Raw genomic sequence first — 23,484 nt, forward strand, 5'->3', positions numbered from 1 at the left:
AATTTTTTAATATAATTTTTTATATTTTTGTTTATTTTATTATTTATTGTATATATATATATATATATATATATTTAGGTTGTCTACACAAAGACCTGGTTATAAAGACCTCAAGAGGGATGGGTCTCAAGCCTATCAACTAAATCTCCAATGATAGGAGCTCACCTCGACGCTTATGGCTGACTTGCAAGTCTAAGGACTGACCATTCTACCACATGGATGATTGCAAGCACTAATTTATATTTTCCATCCCAAGGTGAATAGTGCTTGGTTTCCGTAATGTGTAAAGTAAGGTTGAATAAAAGTTCTTAATAGACCCATAACATATATATGTTGAATTACTATAATTACAAAGTACTTTCGATGGAGGCTACCCATGTGAGTGGAAGTGTGGCCGTTTCTAGGAGCTAAAGGCTTGACTCTAACAACACTCATGAAAAGATGTAAAACACAAGGCCATAAAACGTGTTAGTAAAACTAGATACAAAGTGAGCAAGGAAGCTTGTGTGTGTTTAGTGGCCCGACTAGTTAATGAATAATCGATGGTTCAATTCTTAGTCAACCACTCAATTCAGACTAGAACCAACCACACTCACTAAGTGAAGGTTCAAATATGTGGGATACCTTCATTTATGCACAAGGTTCCCAAAGTTGTTGATATTTGGAAATTTTGAAAATGATGGGGGATTGTTGGTGTATTTTCAAAATCAAAGGTTATGTCACATGATGAAAAGCTATCTTAGCTCAAAGGTTATGTCACATAAAGTGATATAGTATGTCTATTGGATTATATGCAGGTATTTATGTGAATAGTTATGTCTCTTGGTAAAATAATATCTAAAAGTCATGAGACATATTGAAAAAACACCATAGCTTAAAAGTTATATATGAAAAGTTATTGTTTCAAATCATAACTCAAAGGCTATAATCTATGGAATGAATAGTTATCTTTTCATAAGATGATTTTTGAAATAATACATTTATCCAAAAGTTGTGTCTGGCAAAATATAAAAATACGTTTTAGACAAAAAAGTGTCTTAATGAAAGGGTTGTGTGCTTGAAGAAGAGACACTTACAAGCCTATATAAAGGGCTAGTTGCCAACCATTTTGATATATCAAATCAAACACAAAGTAAGTGCAAAAATATCAAGAGCAAAAAAAGTGTTGTGTTCTTTTAACATAAACACTTAAGTTCACATCATTTACAAAAGCTTCCAGATTCCTTATAATATACTTGTTGTAGAAAGTAGGCTCTAAGGCCAAATTGTAAACCCTCGAGTGTATCTAGCGATCTACACTCGTAAAGTACAATACGAAGTTAGACATTGGCTTCATTATATCCCTAAGGCTATTCGCATTATTCCCCTTTGCATACCGAATGGTGGAGGCGAAATAAGTCGTAAAGATAACGTTTTTTGAAAGGCTCGCCTTGAAGTCAATTTTGCCGGTTCCTTGAATTCCACCAAAATTGAATCAATTTGTTAACAATAAAGTAAATTTTTTATATTCTTGTCTTCCTTAACACTTGACATAGCTCAGAAAGTGTAAATATATTTTTCAAAATCTGATTATGAAGAATGTCAAGCTTGAATATATCCAATTGACAACTTAGATGTATTTTATCATGCTTGGTAAAGTCATCAAGGTAATATATATTTGCAAGGCTGCAAATACTTTCAACATCAAATGATTCAAAATCATTATGAGAGTCTAAAGATGTGCCAAGAGTAAGCAACTCCACCATATTGTTATTAAATCTAGAATCCAATTCTTGCAAGAGTGAGTCAATAGCAATCAGAAACAAATCAACTTGACAATAGTGTTATGGCATGATTCTTTTGAAGACGACCTTACCTAATTTATATCTCAATTTCATATTTCTTACAAAACTTCTTCATCGACACAAACAAAGATTCCCATCCATCTTCTCTCAATTGTTGGAGATGCTTTTTAGTAAGCAATACTAAACGAATTGCATTTAGTATGTCTTGAGATTTAAGTTGCAAAGCTTTTGAGAGATTATTTGTTATATACAAGATAAACACAAATTCAAATAAGATATTGGTATTTATATAAACTATAAAATAGGGAGTAAAATTACAAAATTATTATAGAGGCAAAATTATACGATTTTAAAATAATAAGGGTATGTTATGAAATTATTATAGAAACAAAATTATAAAATTTCAAAAAAATAAAGATTGAAATAAAAATTTTAAAATTGTTAAGGGGTGGGGGCCTTACTAATCCCTTTCCCTCTCTTGCTATACATAAAAAAATGAGAACAAGTAAAAAGAGTGGAACATTTATATCTCGTAAACAACAAAGAAAGTTATTCAGAATAAGTGAAAAGATTCATAGGTAATTTCACCTTGAAATGTTTTGAAAAATTTGATTTGATGGTTCAAATATAGATAGTTAAAAAATTTTCTTCTTTCTTGGAATACAAGTGTTTCTCTTCATATATTTTCACTCTTAAGACATATACACTTTCACACTCAACTCTCTCCCTCTAAATATTCTCTCTCAAATTTTCTTCTATTTGGTCATTTTCTATCACATTCTCAACCATTTGTCATAACATTAGTACTCCATAAACTATTCCAATCCTCCCATCCACTGTCTCTAATACATCTTTTTACGTACTTATAACACTGCCATTTCTTATCATAAGAATCCTCCCTACAGATGAAAAACATACAAAATAGAATATGAAGAACAAGGAAAAAAACAAATCAATTTTGCATATAAGTTGATCAGTCAAGCTTTCCTAGCAGTTCTGATCTTTGTCGTAACACGCTTCATGGAGCATGGCAAGCTAATCATTGCCTGCATTTTCCGAATCTAAATCCCTGCTTCTTCTTTGTCTCTTTGCGGACAGTAATGATTCATTACAAATTTTGTGCATGGGCAAATTCAGCATTGTTATTTTAATAGCACTAATTTCCATATGGAACTGATCCTAGTGTATTTAGTTAAAAACTGTGGAAAATAATTGTTCTTTTCATGTTTGACAGTGATGGGTTTGGTAAAATTTAGAAGGTAGCAATAGCATTTCTTGGAAACGACAAGCCGCTGAATGATTGTCTTAATTCTAATACATTAATTTATTAAGAGTTATTTTAAAGTTTAAACTACATTGCTTCAAATTAGCTGAGCTTTTGACGTGATGCTTAAGTTTGGATCCGCTTTGCTTTCAGTTTGCTTGTTTAAATGCGTATTATGTATAGTACGGAGTAAGAAGCTCCTACGAAGGCTGAGCCCAAGTCCCTTAAACCTCGATCGGTTGGCTTTTTGGTTTGCCCAAAGGGCTGAATCCAGCCAACCAAAGCCCAAAACCTAAGGACAAAGGCGACCATTGCTCCATGGACTATGGATTTAGATGTTTTAGTTTGGGCCACGCCTATTGGGCTCCTGGTTTAGTGAAAGGCCTAAAAACCCCTCCTCCTTGTTGACGAACGTCCACGTCCACATCATAAGGTGGCGCATAACTAACCCATTTTCGATAATTAACAAAAAAAGAAAAAAGCTAAAAAATGGTGTCCCTGAGGTTCCCGTTCTTGTTTTCTCAGCCCACGAACCTCCCGGGCACCCCCCAGAACCATCACCGGAATGCCTCCTCGCGTCATTTCTCCGCCACATTGGCCGCAGCAACAGGCGTAGGAGCTGCGGCTGCGGCGGGCGTGGCAGTCGTCTCGCAGAATCCGAATCACCCGTTTCTCCAAAACGCAGTGAATTTGCTCTTTCGGGATCACTCTTCTCCTCCTTGGGGCTCGCTCTCTCTTGCTGATGGCTCAGCTCCAGTTGTCGAATCAAAGACTGGAGTTTCTTTTCCTTCGGTTCTGGGAAATTCCCTTCGACTTCTTGGAATTGGTTTGAGGAAAAAGAGCATCCTGGGTTTGAAGAACATCGATGTCTATGCATTTGGTAACTTTATTTCTTTTCTTCTTCTTTGAAATTTTCTGCTTCTTTTTGTGTTTCTATGTGATTCTTCATTTCTGTTAATGTACAATGGACCCACTTAGACATCTTGTACTAGGAACATGTTTTGTTCCTTTCTTTGGAAGCTTTGTTTATGTTTCTATTATCTGGAATTCTGGATGCCGTGCAAGGTTTCAGCTTTCGTTTTGCTTTTGAATTCGAGGCTTTCATGCCAGAATTTCTAGAATTTAAAGGATACTTTTGGTAATAATATTGCATAAGTGAATGATGTCAATTGGCAAAAGTATTGAATTATGGGCTACAATGTGGATATAGATTGAGCTTTGATCATCGATGAAAAATGTAGATTGAGCTATTGAATCAATTATTTTAAGGGGCAAAAATGTCGTTTGCAATTTCTTTATGCTGATAACGTGGTTCTCTTGCAGGTGTGTATGCTAATGGGGATGATTTAAGGAAGTTGTTGAGTGAGAAATATGGAAAATTATCTGCTACTGAACTTAAAGACAATAAGGATTTTAATAATGATCTTATGGAAGCTGATATATGCATGACTGTTAGACTTCAAATTGTCTACAGCAAATTAAGCATCCGTTCTGTGCGTAGTGCTTTTGAAGAGTCAGTGGGAAGCAGACTCCAAAAGTTTGGGGGATCAGATAATAAAGAATTGCTTCAAAGGTGAACTGTACTTTTAAATATCAACTTCTACCTTGTAGTTCATAAATTTCAATTGATAAGCAGAAATTCATGTGTTTAAATTAGCAGCTTCATACCTTTTGATGTTACAAATTAGTCATCATTTTCTGATGTTTTTGGTGTTGCTTTTGGCTCTTCTGGACATTGCTGTTAAGAATATGATTTGCAATATGCTAAGTTGTTAAATTCGCTGAAGTTGACTACTCTGAGCCTCTGACTTGCTTCTAATTTTTGCCAGCATTGCACTGGTATCTCTTTTCTTCAATTTTTCCTTTTCTATCTGTTTCTAAACTTCTGTAGCCCCAAACTTTCCTGCTTCTATTTTCTGTGTAACATTTTCTTAATGTTAGTTTATGTCATGTTGAACGCGGTTGCAGGTTCACTTCTCAATTCAAAGATGAATATAAAATACCAATGGGATCTGTGATAGATCTCATAAGGGAACGAGGCCATATACTTAAGACAACAAGTAAGATATTTATTGTCTATTTACCAATAAATTAGAAATAAGAAGCCTTTTCTAAAATTTTCTGTTTGTTTTCTTTCATTCTGTGTGGATTTTCCATCTATTAGCGCAACAAGTGTCCTTTATTCCCTCTATTTTCTCTTACACAACTGTATCTTGATCTACATAATGCTAGACATATTTTTCAAACGAGGAGCATGTGGTTTATTATGAGACCTTTGATTAATACTTAACTGGTTAAAAGGCTGTCTTTGCTTCTGCATATAAATTTCTTGATCTCCAAGGTTAGTTTTACTGCATGAATAAAAACGATTCTTTTATGCTTGTCTCATTTCTATATGATTTTACACCGCATTAAAAGTAAGTCTCTAATTCTTTTCTTTTCTAAATTTGTAGTTGATGGTAAAGAGGTAGGAAGTATACAGAGCAAACTCCTTTGTAGATCAATTTTGGACTTGTACATTGGTGAGGATCCATTTGATAGACGAGCCAAAGAAGATGTTGAGGTCAATGCAGCATCTTTCCTACAGAAGTAGATGAGGAATCATCAAAAGGCACTCAGAACCTTTCTTTTTTCCTCGTTTCATTTTCTTCCACCATTTATATTGTGTTTCATGGAACTGGTTTCTTTATGCCTTTTATATGCATGAAAAGACTCTTCTAAGTTTGTTGTTAGAGACTGAAACGTCTGGCAGTATGTTATCCCTCAGGCCCAAACCACCCTAAGAAAAGTTATAGCACTTACTTGCGTTGACATGATATGATAGAGGAGTGCAGAAGAAGCAGAATTTTGGGAACTTAAGACACCACGGACCATGAGTTAATACTCAGACACAGGATGATGAGGAATGAACTTCACATTCAAAGGCTTCCTTCAGGCGGACTGATTTCGTCAGAGTTTCTTTTGTTGTTGTTTTGGTGTGTTTAGGGGCTTAGCCCCATTCCCTTTGTGAAACAAAATTCCACATACAGCTGACATAGAATGTCTAAAAAGTTTATTGAAATGCTATGATCATCAATTTTTAGTCTACAGGAATTAGTTCCTTTTTTCTTTTGTCAAATTATACTGTACAAGCATGTCAGAAGTAGATAGGGATAAATGAAATTGAACAGTTTTTAACTTTTTAACTTAACAACGCCCAGAAAGGGCAAAAACTGTGCTAGACAGGGATAGATTAAGATTGGATTAGATACGCTCCGGGCCTCCACTGAAAAGAAGAAAGGGTGGAAACCTCATTCCCCGTCCACCACGTTTGCCTATCCTTTAGAAAAGAATAAGATAATGTATGAAGTGAAACGTGGTACTATGGCAGGCGCAACAATAAAGTAATCTTTATATGATTTGAATTTAGACAGATTTAAGTTAGCTGGCGTGAAACCATGACTATGTTGGGTCAAAGGCTAAGATGAGTTTGAATCCAACAGACCTGCTAGTGCACTGCACACAACGCAAAGGGGGGGGAGGGAGGGAGGGTGCGAGGGAAGGCAAAGGAGCAAAAGAAAACCAAAAAGGCCAAATGGCCAATCAGATGGAGTTGCTTCCAGCTCCACCGTTTTCACCTATTCTTTTTCTTAAGATTTTCCTTGCCGCCCTTTTCAAACTTGAAATATCTCTCTCTCGGGCCCCCACAACCCCAATCAATAACAAAATGGAAGGCAATAAGAAAAGGGCAAATACCCAAATGGGCGAGGAATAATCTCAAATAAAATAATGAAACTAGGAACATTGTATTCTTTGCAAATGATTATCCTATTTACACGTTACAATCACCTTAGACCAATCAAACACCTAGTAGCCTTAAATACGGTAACCAACAATAGTCCCCAGAATATGGTTATGGTAGGTCCCCACTTTGGTCCGACTTCAAAACTGTAAGACCTGATACAGCCCAAACTCCTTTTAACCATTATCCTGTCTCCTTGACCCCAATCCCCTGCCAACTCGCACAAGGCATATGCCCATGTCATTGTGACTGCGATGCTTGCTGGCCGCAACCGCACATCAGCACGTGCCCTTTTGATCATAACACCGGTACGGAGCTGGCTAGTCGGAACAAGTCTCTGAATTGCCCTTAATCTTTTCTTGCGTTTCACATTCAATTCTCAAGCTCCTTTTCTTTACACCTCCAGTGCAGCATCTGCCAAGACACAATCAAAATCCTTAGCTCCTCAAGGCATAACAGGAACCCACGTGCCTTTCACTTACCCTGAAAGCTGGGTCCCCTCAGAATCTTTCTAACGTGTCCTGCGCCTTTCCCATTTCAATACTTGAGAACAAGGCCTGAGAAGAAGTCAGGCTACTGTTGCAATATTCTAATTGCAGCCGCGTTTCAATACTTGAGTTCGGAAAGGTGGCTGGGGCATGTGCTCAAAATTGAAGGCACGTTCCTTCCACACACCGGAGAGGATTTCTGGCCGTTACCAGGAGAAGAATTCTCGCTCTTTTGTGATTGTATTGTGGGAACTGATGAACCAACTTTGCTGCCTGTTGAACTTGTTCTCAAGTTGCCACTACTAGGTGGAGACCCAACTATCATAGGCGATGCTGGCTGGCTACTGGTAGGTATTTCTTGTACTTGTGGCGATAAGCTGGACGTGGTATTTACCCCAAACGATATCTGGGTTTGGCCTTGTGGAAGCCTCGATGGTTGCTGGGGAAGATTTTTAACGGCTGAGGCGTTGGTAGCTGCAACTGATGTACAAGCCACTTGGGCAGCCGAGGTTCTTGCTGAGTTTTTCCACTGGGTTGATTGTGCAGAACTGTTACTTTGGGGTGCAGTTTGTGGAAATATAGCAGTATTGCTTGAAAATTTAGCAGCAACGAAAGATGCAGGCATGGTGTTGGCTGTCTGACTTTTGCTTCGAGAAGCTGTAGCAGGTTGCTGCTGATGTTGCTGCATCATGAGCTGCTTCTGAAGTAGAAGCAGCTGTTGTTGAGAATTTGAAGAATTAGCAGCAATGGGAGGATTTGTGGTTACTGTAGTGGAGGTGATGGAGCGAGGAGGCCAATTTCCAGTGACAGGAGAGGATACAAAGTTCAAAGATCTAGCTGAATTGTCAAAAACAAATGTCTGCCCGTTTGTTGTATGTGACTTCCCCAAACTTACCCTTTTTCCATCATCCAGATTGGTTGAACCACCTCCATTCTTTCCGTCAGATATTTGGTGATTCTTCTGCTGTGCAGCTTGCGGCACAGGTGCAACCTGGTACCCTTGCCGACCCATCTCAGGTACGCTATGAAAAATTGTGGCGTTTTGTGCCATAGATGAGAAGTTAAGGTTTGAAGGTATGTTGTTTCCAGTGAAAGAAGCAAATGACACGGCAAATGCTTGTGGAGGGACGAGATCAACTCCACCCTTCAAATTCTTCTGTTGTGAAAGCTGCTTCTCACTGTGATTTCCATTTACACTGCCACCACCTATCGTTGCAGAAGGTACCAAGGCATAGTTTAGTGGCTGATGAGGAAGTGGTGGGTTCTGGCCATAAACACTTTTCTGGGTGTCTGAGGTTGTATTCTCCCCATTCATCTCAGGTTCCAATTTGCGAGATTGATTGGATGTAAGCATGTGATACTTCTGCAACTGCTGTGACTGCATGCTTGTTGAGCTCAAAAAATTATTGCCACTAATTTGTGCACCCCGTGGCTGGTGACTTTCTGGTTGCTTGTGGGATGTTGATGAGCCACTTGATGTGACTGCATTCTGATAAGCTGGCTGAACCACAGGCTGAGAGTGAGCTTGCTGCTGTTGAAGTTGAGGATGGAACATCTGAGAAGAATAGAAAGACCCATTAAAGAAAGGCAACGCTTGAGTTGGGGTTCCTCCTCTAATTGCTGACGGGTTTCCAGCAGGAGCAGAGATAGCAAAAGGGTAACCATTGTTCTGTAATATTGTCAAATATGGAGCTTCATTAGCACCCAAATTTGGGTAATTAAAGCTCACAGCTGCTGCTACTCCTGGTAACGCTGCAGAGCCAGTGGAAATTCCGGGTGTTGAATTATTACTCAATGATGCTTTGTTAGTGGAAGTAGCACATTTAGAAGGCCCAGATTGATTTGCCGCATTTTGATGTTGGCTTAAAGGAAATAGGAAAGCAGGGCCATGCTGTAATAACACAAAAGACCAAGACTTAGAAAAATGAAATATTCTTCAACAAATTAACAGAAAATGATCCAACTACTAGTGAAGCCCCAAAAAAAAAAGATTAGCAAAAAATTTCTAAATTTACTTAAAAAGCATTAACACATTATTGGCCAAAAAACAAAAAAGAACAGTACCATACCATCAAGTTACCAGCAGCTGCTGGTTGGGAAGCCAGTTGAAGCACGACCTGCTTTCTCTGTGCGGTGTCCACAAAATTGGTGCAGTCAGAGCTTTTATCTTTCCTGGTAAGACCAGGAAAGCTCGCCATAACCTTACCTTTCTCTTCTGTAGAGTTTAGATTCACAACTGGGAAACTTCCTTGCAAAGGATTTCCAAGAATCAAATTTTCTGCAGATGGCACCACATGGAGATTGTTGGGTTTGGCCCCACATGGAGAAGCAGAACCTGGAGCTGATGGCCAAAACTGGTTCATTTTTGTGAACTGCTGGTGTAAGTGTATGTTACGAGCAATGTAATGATGCATGGCACATCTTTTAGGCCAAGGTTGAGAAAGAAGGAAATGAGGAGGCTGCATATTTCCAATAGAAACTCATGGTTAATTCAAGACATAGAAAATATGGCACAATTAACATAAGCCATCAAGATGACAGAGAGTACTAAACTGAAACCTTTGCCATAATAAGGAAATCAGCACTCATACCTGCAATGCCGTAGATGATTTAGTACTCCCATCCATGGGCGGAATTGTCTGGAAGGGAGGCATATACCTGGCACACAAAAAAAAAGGTTTCTACTTCTTAGATACAAAATAGTATTAGCTGCAAGGATAAATAACAAAAACAAAATGCACAATCAGAATGAAGCTATTTGATAGCTTACCCCAGAGGTGGCAAACCATTTGGCCAGCCAGTAAGGGTGATTGGCACAGGCACTGAACTAGACTGAGCTGAGTAAAAGAAGAACAATCCGTAAACTCATCATATCACAAATCAAGCAAAAAAAGATTTTAATATAAAAATCATTGTGCTTCAGAGTGAGTCAAAGCTGAAACTTATTAAAATTACCGGTTTTCTCCACTTTAGGAATGCCAGGTTTAGATAGTTGTTGTTTTTGACCATGTTCAAATTTACAACAATCACTACCATTATCTTGATAAGGCTTCTCCAAATCCAGTTTCAATGAATCTCGTTTCTCCCTGATGGTATCCATCTTGTCTTTACTATCTTCTGCCCTCATTTCTTTCTTCACAACCTTTGCTTCATCCTTGACCAGAGTCTCTATCTTCTGCATCGAAATGAGAAATCAAAAATTTCAGGCCAGGAACAAAAAAGAAAGGAGAAATTAGTAGAGCTAAAAAGCACTTACCAACTCCATATCCAGAACCTTGTACTTAGGATCCAATGCGATATCCACAGGGCCATCCCTTTCCGGAGATGACGCCATTGGAGGGGGAGCCTGTTGGAAAGGGGGGGCATTACTCATTATTCTTTTTCTTCAGTAATTCGGACAGCAAAATACCAACGGAAGAAATCTAATCTGAATTTTCGACAAAAGGAGATCCTCACCATCAAATCGATCTTGAACTTCTCTTCACGTTGGTTCTCCACTTTTGAAACGGTCGATATTATGTGATATCCCACACTAACAAAAATAAAATCAGATACATTGAAAGCATTAATCAAATGAGAAAAAAAGAGAAAGAAAGCAAGATTCTTTGATGCTCACGCTTTAGTCACTGTCGAATCCTGAAAATCAACATCCAATTTAGCAGATTCCTTTTCAGTCGAAACAGACTTTTCCCTGGTCACAGCTCCATCTATGGAATTTGGTTCTTCAACAGATGGTTTCGAATCTCCCTGCTTAATCATCACCACGTTCTCCCGTGACTCCATTAACACTGATGCAGTTTTACCCGTATCAAAACTAGACTCAGAAATTACCGCATTAAGTCCTGATATTTGACCCTGTTTTGGCGAAAAATTTTCTATTTTTGCCCGTTGCTCATTCTCAACTTTCATCGGAGTAGGAGAATTTTCAGATTCCACTTTCTTCTTCTTTGACGCTGCAAATGCCAACATTAAAAAAAAACAAACAAACAAACAATTTAACCAAAAAAAAAAAAGAGCAAACCTTTCTAGCAGAAAAATTGAATGCTTAAAATACCCACCAACGCCAACCGATGGATCAGCCAAAACCGTTGTCTGGGATTGACTCTGTGCAGAGCTCGCAATCTGAGATGAACCTGAGGGCTTGGTTTCGGTAGAGAAACCATTTGCATCTTCACATTCAAGCTTTGGAAAAGGATTTCCAGCGCTATCTTCCTTCTTGGAGCTTTGTGATTGCTTCATCAAACCATATAAAACCTCTGCGATTTCGATCTCGATATCCTCCTGGGCTGAGCTTGAAGACTTGGTCGCCTTTGGAAACCGAGTCTTAGGTCCATTAGGCTTCTGCAACATCCAAAAAAAATAAACCCAGAAACTCCTCAATCCTCTCAATTTCCTCAAACATTAAAACACAAAAAAAAAATCTAAAAAGCCTCAAAAGCTGACCATCTTCTTCCTAAATGAACCATTTGAAGAAGACGGTGAAACTCGGTCTGACTCAACGCTCCAACGCGCAGGTGAAATCGAAGCTCGCCGGTGATTTTGTTCCTCCACAAACCCACCATTTCCAGCCACCCAATTCTCAAGTGACCTCTTCACTGAAGCTGAAAAAAAAAACAAAAATCAATAAATCACCCAAAAATTATCTCCATTTTTTATATATGAATAGAAAATTATAAACAACAATTTTGATACCTGAGCGAGCTTTTCTCGGGACTGGAAAACTAATCATTTCATCTGTGGACTTCAAAGGGGGTACTTGTCTGGAGACTCTAGCGGAAGGTGAGATTTTACGGTTACTGAGCTGCTCGGTTTCGTAGTCTTCTTCTTCACCTGAACTCTCCTCCGTGCTTTCTTCTCCTTCTTCTCTGTTATTGCTTCCTTGTAAAACCACCTTATCTGCTCTCCTACGCTTGCTACGATTCAACAAATCTCGGTCCCTTTCCCTCTTGCTCGCTCTCTCTCTTAGCCTCACCGTTTCTTGCATCTCCATCTCTCCAGCTTCTGCAAACCAGAACAAAAAAGGAAAATGATTGGGAAAATAAATTAATAAAATACCTTATATATAGGTAAATATGGAGAAGTATCAAACCAGGTGAATCTCGAAGATTATTGCTTCTTTGACGACGTCTATGCAATCCATTTGACGAAGCCAGGTTCGATCTTCTTGCTTCTCTGTTTCTCTCCATGATATACTTTTCAATTAAATCTCAAAAATATACAATATTGCTTCGAGAATAGGCTGCCGGCTGGCAATTCACCATAGTTCGCGGCGAAACAATGTTGAAATTTCAGATTTGAACTTCTTTACGGTGAAAAAATCGACACAGAGAAAAAAACTCGAAGAAGAAACTAGCTTGAAACGAAGAAGAAATTTATTATTATTATATTGCCGCTGAGGAAGTTCACCGTTTTCCCTCTTTCTCTTTTCTCTTCTCCCCGTTTGCTTCTCTGCTTTTTCACCTGGCTTTTTGTTTTGTGTTCTTTTTGTGCTCAAAATCTCTATCTCTTCCCCCTTTTCCTTTTATTTCTATTGTTGTTCATTCACTCACGGGGAACCTACTCCAGAGCTAGCCTTGACGGCCCAGATTTCTCCTTCAAGCATCTGGGTTGATCTTGACCGTTGCGTTGTTGATAGATCGACGGTCATGATTTCCAGATGCCAACATGGCAGAAACGTCGCTTTCTGATGGAATATAGCAAATGCCCACTAACTCGCCACGTGTCAGGAGCCATACATATCTTCTTTTATCTTCGGGGCTCACCTTTCTACAATCTCTATAAATCCTATCCCACACCTTGCCGGGCGCGTGAGGAAAACAATGTGAACATCATCCACCAAAGGGACTTTCTCTACAGTTCATCTGTTGGAATCAACTCCAGAAAGCACACTTGTCGACTATTTATTCGTCGACTCCACCAAAAAGGAAATATCTACCTTAACCCTTCCCGTACAGTCCACAAGGAAGCCGGCGTGGCCGGTTGCCCGTAAGAGATTAAAAGCGGAACGTACAGTCCACAAAAGGAGCAGATCAGTCACGTGGTACTTGGCGGGTCCGAATTGACCGCTCCAGCCGGTTAAATTCTTTCATTGGGGACCCGCAGCGGCACTAACGATCGGGATTTGTTCTTCGCTGCCGGTAGGAGAAGAGAATCCGTTGGATTCGAATCCGACGTGGCTTTAACTTGGGTTTGACGAACCATCATCATAAAAAAGCGAGTCTGACCTGGCACCCTGCATTCAACCACCTCCGAAAAATCGGACGGTCCCTGATGCTTTGGCAGCAGAGTGTACACAACTCGTGTCGCCATCATTGAAGTTGCGAGAATGGCGGGGCCCTCGTGGGTTTTTGCTGACCTGGCATTTCTGATGACGTCATAGATAGTGGAGGGAAAAAAAGAAATTATAACCTACGCTCGACTCCAGCATAGTAGGGGCAGAGGACGATTTTCTTTGTTTCGAAAGAGAGGTATATGAGCTGTGTACTCGCGTTGTGATAGGCAGAATTGGTTGGCAAGGATGAAGTGTGCGTCTAACATGGCGAGTATAAAAGGGTTGAGTGTAGGTAAGGGAGTGGGAGAGAGGGCTGGGGAAGTACAGGTGGAAAAAATAGGCCACGATCCAAGGCAGCAATCACGACAGCAGGGGTTGTTGTTCATTAGTTCTAACTGCTCGTGGCCTCGGATCTCGTTATTGCCACACCCGCTCCACGTATTAAAATTACCATTTAAGTAATTTTATTTTTCAGAACATGCTGGCATTTTTCTTGTTAAATGAGTGGAAATTAACATAGTTTGGCACAAAATTATTTTAAGAATGTTCAACACGGTCAATCGTGGCAGTTGTTTAAATTATTCTATACAACACTTACCAACTGTTGGAATATTAACAAATAAAATACAAAATTATAAATTACTAAATTAAACTAAACCCTACCTGTTAATCTTTCAAATTTTGATAGAGATAAAATTCAAACAATCACCCTTTTCTTTTTAATGTGTCAAAATTATATAGCTAAGGCATGCTATGAATGGCAGACATGGCATGGAGTTGAGGAATATTAAGGATGTACAACATTTTAGCTCCATACTCCATGGTTTGCAAATATACCTTTGATTCGGACCTGATTGCTTTCAAAATAATCAACTCTTTCTATAATATTCCCTCATCTTTTAGGCCAATAAAAAGGGTTGGTGGGGATAGTATTTTATGCCAATAAACATACAATAACCAAGCAAACCCCTTAGTTTACTATAAAGAAATCCAAAGTACACCAGAATCCTTTATTCTATGATGATGGCTTTGCACGGTCCCTTATTTAAAGTTTAAAAACTAGTCTCCCTTTCTTTTTTCCCATTATTATTATTATTAAAGAAAAAAAAGTAGTAAAGCATGCTTCTTTGGCTTTTCAATGCTTTGTGTCTGTAAATTTTATATAAATTATAAAATTAAACCCTATGGGAAAGGATTCCATCTTCTTTCCACTTTGCCCATATTCAAAATTAATTAATATAAAATATTTGACAAACACCTTAAAAAATTCCCCATTAAAATAAAACAAAAGGTTGTGCACAACCTCATCATCAACTTGGATGATTGGTTTTGGGGTTAACCCCAAGTCCTCCACGTGATTATACGCGCACTTGAGCTTTCATTACAATAAATTATACCCTAATTTGATCCTTAATCTAGCGAAAACTCTCTATTGTAATTTGACTTAAGCTTACTTTTGGTTATATTTTATGTACATGCACAACGAATAAAACGATATAATATATTGGTTCATTGAGACAAGTTCTTTGATCCCACTAAACAAACAATTCCAGTGACATATATTATAATGAAATGATATGTAATGAAGATTACCAAATTAATTATAAGAAAATTGATTTTGGATCCAAGTGGGGATCAACAGACAAAAGCAGAAAACATATTTTTGTCTTGACGGATTTGTCAATGCGGTAAGCATTTTTTGATTTTTTTTTTTGTTTTTGTTTTTGTTTCGTTGTTCTGCAATGAAGCGGCATTCAAGAGAGGTTTCGGGAAGGTACAAAGCTAGTCTTCTTGCTATTCGTAAACATTAATTAACATGGTCAGGCTGCATTAAATTATTCAAAGTCTTTGCTTTAATTATTATATTTTTTTGAAGTTTTAGTTGGATTAGGGTTGGAGGAGACTACATGAATTGTTTTTGACTTTTAATTATACATTATATATATATATATATATGTAGTACAAGAATTTAAAAATGCATTTTTTTGAAGAAAAAACAAATTTGGTCATAGGAGAAAAAGGTTGAAGAGTTTATAATGTTTGAAGTAGGAAGGGAATTGATGCTTCTCTTTGATGTGTAGTGTGAGTTGAAGCGGCAAACAGACCCTTTTCTGACCACATGATTTAGCAAAGAGTGCAAGACAATGTCTTTTTCTGTGCTTCTTTTTTCTTCCCTTTTTGGGGTTCAAAATTTCGATTCCATCAAAGGGCCCAATGACCCATGTTTTTCCCAATAATTATCCCATTTACTGAAACAATTTATTGAATTGCCATGACAGGAAAACCATCAAAGCCTTTCATTTCTTCACATTACCAATTGGCAAAAAGAATTGATGCTTCAAAGCAACATCCTCCACATCAAGGATTACCACTAAATTTGCACTGCTACACTCAAAAACAAATGCAAGACTTGCAAGTTTTTTGGGTGTAGGATAAGAATTCTAATTAGGTAACCGCTCTTTTCAAACTAAAAAAAAAATTTCTTGGTCAACTTTAATTTATGCTTTTAGGTTGTGGCATAGCAACGAAACATTGGCTAAGTCCTTGATGATTTTTTGCCTAATAGGGTAGGTGCAAACCGTTGAAGCTGGGGCCACAGAGCTGTCCCTCAAACAAGTTTCAAGTATTTATCTAGAGTTGGGTCTCGAAAGCTTATTCACAAGATTGAAGTCTTGAAGTCGACTTGTATATAACATCACTTAAAAGCAACGGGGACAAGCGTGATGGTGATGATGGCACTAACGATGACTCCTTTTGGATACAACTGGGACGCTATGGAAATTGGTCTTCTTTTTTTATTCTTATTATTATTTTATTTAAAACAAATGTAGGAGAGGGGGCATATGATTTGCCCAACTTAAAGTAAACAAAAGCCGCTTATTTTCTTTTACCGGATGCAATCTAGTTGGCCCATGACTTGAATAAAAATAACAATAAAGGGATGAGAGAAAACAATATATATATATATAAAAGAACAGAAAAGAAACTATCTTGGATTAAAAGGAACCTATGCTAGTGGTCCAGAGATAAATCGCCGAGAGAGTTTTTTTATCTCTTCTTGGAAGTTTCCAAGCAATTGTCTTATATAAGACGTAGCTTTAACTTGGATTGGGTGAGCATGGAAAAAGTTAAGAAATTTATAGTGATTCATACTGGCGCATGATGCAACCTAAACGTCCTGGACCCCCTGGTGAGATGCTCACGAGCCAGTCGTTTCAGCCGATTCGGCTTGGGCTTTGGAGTCTACGTTGCAACCAGACAGAATTGGGTGATGGATGAAACAAGTCCTTGTAGTAGCTTGTTGGCAGAGCTTGTGCTGTCGATAGAGCTCCCAAGGGTTGTGTTCATAGGGCTGGTAAAAGAATTTGATGCATGGATTGCATATATATGGTTGGTGCATCACGAGGGGAGACAGATACTGGGTGCAATTAATAAAGCAATCGTTGAACATCTTTCGTTCAAAGCCAGAAACATAGATCCATAGATTAAACTCACTTTTTGCACGATGCAGAAAAACACCTTTTCCGAATTTCACCTGCTCCACAACTACAAAATAAGCACATGCATATGCATATGCATTGGAAAATAGTAGTAGGATTTAAGGCATTGATTCACGACTCTAGCTTTACTGAGTAAAAATTTCTGCTCAGCACCAACATTTTTTAACTGTACACCATTGTCAAACTTGGGCCTATTTTCATACTCGTTGTAGCCAGTGGGCTTTCATATCTGAGAGGCCCAGCAGGTTCTAGCAATTCTATTAAGAACGAATAGAGGAATATTACAAGTTTGAATTTCTTCTTTTTTTAACTATTCGAATTTTGCGGTTTTATTGTTTTTACAATTCGATTGAATTTCATTTTTATACTTTTATTAAAATCGCTTTAAATAATAGTAACTAATGGATTAAATTTATGAAATGAAATTTGACTTTATGATTTTTTTGTTAATAACATGACATGTTAACTTGAATTTTTGTTTAATTCACGGAACATACATTACTTCAAAAAAATATACTTTTATATATAAAAAATACTAAAATTGATTTTTTATATTTTTTAAAATATTATTACTCTTTAATTAAAAATAAATATATGATATTTTTAAACTAATATGTATTATTTAGTAGCAAAAATCAATTCATATCAAATGATCACTACTAAAATAGCAGGTCATTCAAGTTGGAACACAATCTTAACACCATTATTAATTATGTTTAAAGCAATTTTTAGTAAAAATTGAAGAACTAAATTTATCAAAATTAAAATAGAAAGATTATAACTACTAAATTGAAAAAATAGACCTAAGGAATCGTACACGTCTCTGTAATTCTCCCTACGTATCAAGTCGACGTCAATTCACTACTAAAAGTCAAACTCTTATTGAGAAATTTTGTGCACCACCATTCTGAAATTGTAACACAAGTGTCAAACTTGGCCCTGCAACCTGGCCGGGTACACACCAAAGAACTCTCAGATCAGATGACTTTAAAGTCTCCAACGACCGAGTTTCTTGGGGACCGTACAGGGCGGCTAGCAGTCTTAATAACAAGGTCTTTATGGTCAAAGCCCTCAAAAGCTTACTATACATACAACTTTTAAACAAAGGTCATGGATATTGAGTTTTTCCATTTCACTACAAACCAAGACATCTATTCATAACATGAGAATTTTCAAAATGCTCTTTTCTAGGTAGAAGTATAGACGCCATGCACCACAAGTTTCCACCCCCCAACCAAAGTGAATAGAACAAAGACAACTAATTTTCTTGTCTCGATGGCAAGGAAGCTCAACAGTTCACATCTTCGTACAAACAATCCCTAGACCGTCAGCAACTCCTGAAAGACAACAGCAAAAGAACTATGAACATGTGTAAAACATCAATATATTAGGTCAAAATGTGAAGCAAAAACATGGACTTTTTTCTTTGAGCAAAAGAGAAAAAAATGAACTTGTTTTTGACAAGCATACCTTCTCTTTCTGCTTGAAGATGCTATCAATCTTCTTCATATACTCATCCGTGAGTTTCTGCATGAAGGAAAAGATTTCACAAACTTGAGTACTAAGAGGAATCTGCAGCCCACCAAATTGACTGATCTATCAGAACAGACACGTAAATGCATGAGTGCGTACACACCAATGCACAAACACATACGTAGAACATATAAAGTTATGGACAGAAGAAATTAAAGAAAATAAGAAGCCTCTATAGTCTATATTTTAAGTGTGCCTCCAAAACAGGGAGTCATTGGGGATTCAGAGTTACTGTCAAGAGGGAGTTTTGTCCACAATACGTTTTCTCCATTTGGGAAGTTAAGCACCACTGTCAAATAAGCTATTGCAAACATCAGGGAATGAAGAATTTGGTTAAATCAGCGATTGTAACCAAAATTCTATAAAACTAGAACACTTTGATCTTGTCTTTAAATGAAATTATAAAACCCAAGTACTGAAAGTACCCCATACATTATATATTACGTCGGCACTATCATTGAAGCCATTTAGTGCTAATTGGTTTCATGACCAACAAGCAATTGGATACTATGTTCTAGCTTATTGTGACCACTTCTTCCATTGATTTTGTACGAGAGAGAGAGAGAGAGAGAGAGAAGAAGAAGATGATGATGATGAAGAAAATGAAGGTAAAGAGGTAATTTCAAGTTACCTGCAAATCACTCGATAAGTCCTTCACATTGTCTTCAGAAAGCTTTTTCTCCTGATTAAAATTGAAAAAACAATGTCAACAGAAGAAGTAACAAGAAAACATGAACAAGGGAAAAGGAAGAAAAGAAACATGAGCCAAAAGTGAAAGGAAGGGATGGCTGTAAAGATACAAGCCTTCTCAAGCTTTTCATAGGCTTTAAGGGCATCTCTTCTTATATTCCTCACTGCCACCTACAAACAGTTGATCAACAAAAAGATGATTCAAGTAAACCAGTCATAATATAGTATATAATCCACCATTAACCAAATTACCCAGCAAATGAAATGTAGAATGCATGTGCTTAGATACTTATGTAATAATACAAGTAAACCTCAGCACTTCCATGTGCTTGGAAATAATTATAAGCACTTAAGGTTTTTCTCCCCTCAACCAAATTTAAAGGTTTTTGACCAAGACAACCCAATCATAAGTTGAATATTTAGAATCCATCTGATTGTTGCTTTTGTCACTTGCTTTTTCTAGCAGGACATTAACCTGCTTTTTTTGGATAAATAAAATCTTTACTTATCCAAAAAGAGAGAGATATATACTCTTTTTAGGTTTTTAGGATCATTCTGGATACATGTATCTTGAGCTTAAATATCAAAAATCTTTTTTTTTTTCTTTTTTTGAGAGAGAGAGTGTGTGTGTGTGTGTGTAATGACAAAATTAAGCATCAAGTGTAGTGGCTGAAGTTCAAACCAAAATTACAAAAGTTTTAAGTACCTTCCCTTCTTCAGCTTGTTTGGCCACAACTTTTGACAATTCCTGCAATCATGTAAAATATAGAGAAACCAATAATCAAACTTTCTAAAAGCATGTTCAAGACACCTTGCTAAGCACATCTCAAGAAAATACAATATCCTAAACATTAGCGAATAAATTCTACCACTAATGCTGTGATTTTATCAACTAGCAAGAGAGTGTCATGTCACCACTTCTCTTAGTAATATCCAACATAATTTTCCACTGTGCTAATAACAATATTTCCAAACTCTGTTCAAAGTAGCTCCAAGAAAACAGAGAATTTTCACTGTATTTACACTTGTGATAGTGCATCAAGGGTGCAGCTGCATCCACATCCTCTTAAGTGTCCACAAAAAATGAGCCTGTTTTACAGCCAAGGCTAATAACTAAAATATTGCATGCTTCGCAAAATAAAAAAGAATTACCCCATGGCCATGGGTAAAGCAGAAATCAAATAATGATTTAGTTGTAAGCAATAGTATAATGCTCATGTTAACTCCTCACACTATGATTCAAGGGCGTGAATTGAAAAATATAGAAGAGTGATCATGTGAGATAGATAGACAGAGAGACATCAATACATACATGGTATGGAAAATTTTCACGAAAACAACAGAAAAAACTTAAGATCTTCAAAAGGTAAAGCTTTAGGATGCATTGTTGTACAATTGAGGAAAAAATAATATTTTAAAGGCAAACTATAATTTTTTAAATATAGCATAAATCAAAATAAATAATTTGAATTCAAGGAGTGCTATAAAAGGATTTTTTTAGTCCCCCACGTGCCGAAAGATCAAGAAAAAGGAAAGACACCTTTCTTCTTTCAGTTGTCAGTTGAGGAAGAGACAAGCGAATGACTTCACCATCATTGTTTGGAGTCATACCAAGATCAGAGTTGACTATAGCTTTCTCGATAGCCTTTAAGCTGAAAAATGTTACATGTCAAAACATAGTATATGTCACAGAGAGAAAGCATATAAATGCTTTCATGGGGCACACTTGCAAATATAGGATATCAATTTTCAATAGAACAATATAAATCAAACAACTTTATCTCCCTTAGAAAAGACAGTCAACATATGAAAAAAGATTCATTGTATGTATAGCTTTGCCTTTTATTTGCTATACCTTTACAAAACCAGCAAGTTCTGAAAGTCCTTAATTCTTAAATGTATACAATATATACTGCAGAAGATGATTCTGCAAACTACATACATGAGCAGACAAATCTGAACTAATGTTTATCACCTCTGGTTTATACTATACCTGGATTTGTCATAGGGCTGAACCAAGAGAGAACTTGAATCAGGAGTACTTATTTGGGCAATACTCTTTAAGCTGACTGGAGTTCCATAATATTCCACCTAAAACAGCACTCCATTAAATCTTTCTAAGCCTTTGCTAAGCCAAAAGACATCAACATAACATATCAAATTCTTATCTGAAAGACATTAATAGTTGTTCAATTTGTTCTATTTGCTACAGTGTCTTAACTTTTTACTGCATTATAGGTTGATGAGAGGAAGGACTGACATCATCAGCTATAGATTAAAACTGTTGAATAATAAGCAAGAAATTCTATCCTTCCATGACCAGCCTCAAATCGAATGTCGAGAATTCAATCTTAGAATAAATAATTTTGGAGATATTTTATAATGTGTCCTCACCATCGGTTTCGCAAACCATTTTCTCAAAAAGCTTGTTCACCCAAAATCCCATGATCCCAAATAAACCACGCGAACTTGTAAGAAAAATTCATACCTCAACTTTGTCAAGTATTGCCGGGTTCGCCCTCCCTGTCCTTATGGAATTGAAATTCGTTCGAACTGTCTCGATTGTCTTCTCCATTCTCGCCTTCTGATAAAAAAGAAAATGATGATAATAATGACAATCGTTGCCTTGTGTAAAAAGTTCCCTTCCCCTACTTAAGTTTATAAAAAGAGTAAAACACTCACAGCATCTTTCTCAATGGAAGATTTCTCCGCTTCGATTTCTTCAATAGTTGCACACCTCAAAACTCCAGCTCTACACAGTCCAAACCAATAAACATGAAAAAATAAAGAGAGAGAGAAGAAGCCACAGCAATGCTATCCTCAAACTTCGTTGTAGCATTTCCTCAACCACATAGAAAACTATAATCAAGAACCAACTTGCCTCTTACGTAGCACAACAAAGGGTTTGCCGGATAATTTAGAGGCGCCATGACGAAGCCTGGCGTAGTTCGCAGCCGAGCTCCATGAGTACACATTAACATCAGTGGAACGGCACTTCACGCAATCGAATCCCTTCTGGAAAGAATCTGTAAGTGGAAAGCTTAGGACAATGCTCTCTAAAGAAAAGAATAAAAAGATGCATTGGAAGAAGGAAGAAGAGAGAACCTGAAGGCGAGAGGAAGGATTTGGGAGGATTTGGATTGGGCCTGAAAATGGACCCAACTGTACTGGTTGAAGAAAAGGGCGCGGCCATTTGATAGCAGAAATGGCTGTGAATTTTGTTGGTGCTTCAAGTCCAGAGCTTGGTCTTTGCTTTCAAGGAGCTAAGAAGTAAGAAAGGAGGGAGTGTGAGGATGTGGATAAGAACTTCCGTCATTGGCGCCTCGGGTTGGTTTTGTTTGGTTACACGTCTACGTTTATTCTGCAGCGTGTGGCGTTTATTTATTACCAAACTAATTTTTAAGGTCTTCCGGTGCTCAAGTGGACTCTTCCGTACAAAATAGTGAGCAAGCACATTATTAAGTCGTACTAGGATTGAACTTGCGTTGCGTTGGGGTGAAACAAAAGATTATTTATTTGATTGGAGAGAAAATTGAGTTAGATTTATTAATAGTCAAAGTAAAATTATGTATAAACAAAATTTTATGTAATGTTGAGGCAAGGTGAAACATTGTTACATTATTGTTGACAAATTAGGTTATTTTTTTAGTGAACTTACAAAAAGTTAATGTTTATCAACAAAATTAAAATAAGGTATGAATTATTTTGAATGATATTGTGTGATGAGTATAAAAGCCGTATAATGATTTTATGAATGAATGTTGTACAAAATAAAATTAATATTTAGATTAGTTAGATACGAAAATGTGTAAATGTGGACAAAAAGTTAAAAAAGAAGACATGCTATAGCAAGGCAGAGGTAAGTTAAGAAGAGAAAAAAGATCATCTTATATATTTGATTGGTTGTAAACATGTTTCAAGTATTTCTTCTTTTTTTTTGGTTATAAGATTTGCTTGGTTCTTAAGAAGAAAATTGTATAGAATATAGCCATTAAATGAAGAAATTAGTCATTAATATTTTGTTATCCAACAATTACAACTAATTATTGGAATTGGTAGATTTTGAACATACAATGGTCACAAAATATTTTTTATGAGAATAAGATATACATTCATATGAGCATTGATCATAATGACAAAGGGAAAATTTATAGATGCACCAAAGTACTTTAC

At 37.1% G+C, this 23,484-nt stretch overlaps 3 protein-coding genes across 6 annotated transcripts; 1 reads left to right on the forward strand and 2 right to left on the reverse strand.

Moving 5' to 3' along the window:
• Window positions 3,490-6,137, forward strand: LOC18613341 (fatty-acid-binding protein 1). Its single transcript, XM_018121648.1, has 4 exons — window positions 3,490-3,928; window positions 4,372-4,621; window positions 5,017-5,108; window positions 5,502-6,137. The coding sequence occupies exons 1-4, from the start codon at window positions 3,538-3,540 to the stop codon at window positions 5,639-5,641; spliced, it is 873 nt and encodes a 290-aa protein (XP_017977137.1). The 5' UTR covers window positions 3,490-3,537; the 3' UTR covers window positions 5,642-6,137.
• Window positions 6,766-12,874, reverse strand: LOC18613342 (protein TIME FOR COFFEE). 2 transcript variants are annotated; one of them, XM_018128011.1, is made up of 12 exons: window positions 12,407-12,874; window positions 12,010-12,318; window positions 11,761-11,918; window positions 11,376-11,658; window positions 10,934-11,270; window positions 10,774-10,849; window positions 10,574-10,663; window positions 10,273-10,489; window positions 10,088-10,154; window positions 9,909-9,975; window positions 9,387-9,776; window positions 6,766-9,208 (listed from the first exon to the last, which is right to left on the reverse strand). In XM_018128011.1, exons 1-12 carry the CDS (start codon window positions 12,501-12,503, stop codon window positions 7,436-7,438), a joined length of 3,864 nt encoding a protein of 1,287 aa, XP_017983500.1. In that variant the 5' UTR covers window positions 12,504-12,874; the 3' UTR covers window positions 6,766-7,435. The 2 variants fall into 2 exon arrangements, with proteins under 2 accessions (XP_017983500.1, XP_007050592.2); XM_007050530.2 differs by having other exon boundaries at window positions 10,273-10,492.
• On the reverse strand, window positions 17,946-22,648 carry LOC18613344 (ribosome-recycling factor, chloroplastic). Of its 3 annotated transcripts, none has more exons than XM_018114070.1 (11): window positions 22,417-22,647; window positions 22,193-22,337; window positions 21,994-22,063; window positions 21,800-21,895; window positions 21,305-21,402; window positions 20,852-20,963; window positions 20,018-20,059; window positions 19,426-19,482; window positions 19,253-19,303; window positions 18,559-18,684; window positions 17,946-18,425 (listed from the first exon to the last, which is right to left on the reverse strand). In XM_018114070.1, exons 1-11 carry the CDS (start codon window positions 22,502-22,504, stop codon window positions 18,408-18,410), a joined length of 903 nt encoding a protein of 300 aa, XP_017969559.1. In that variant the 5' UTR covers window positions 22,505-22,647; the 3' UTR covers window positions 17,946-18,407. The 3 variants fall into 3 exon arrangements, with proteins under 3 accessions (XP_017969559.1, XP_017969561.1, XP_017969560.1); XM_018114072.1 differs by having other exon boundaries at window positions 18,559-18,615; window positions 22,417-22,644; XM_018114071.1 differs by lacking the exons at window positions 17,946-18,425; window positions 18,559-18,684 and adding an exon at window positions 18,756-18,910 and having other exon boundaries at window positions 22,417-22,648.

The sequence above is a fragment of the Theobroma cacao genome, chromosome 1 (genome assembly GCF_000208745.1).
Source record: "Theobroma cacao cultivar B97-61/B2 chromosome 1, Criollo_cocoa_genome_V2, whole genome shotgun sequence".
Taxonomy (NCBI): Eukaryota; Viridiplantae; Streptophyta; class Magnoliopsida; order Malvales; family Malvaceae; genus Theobroma; species Theobroma cacao.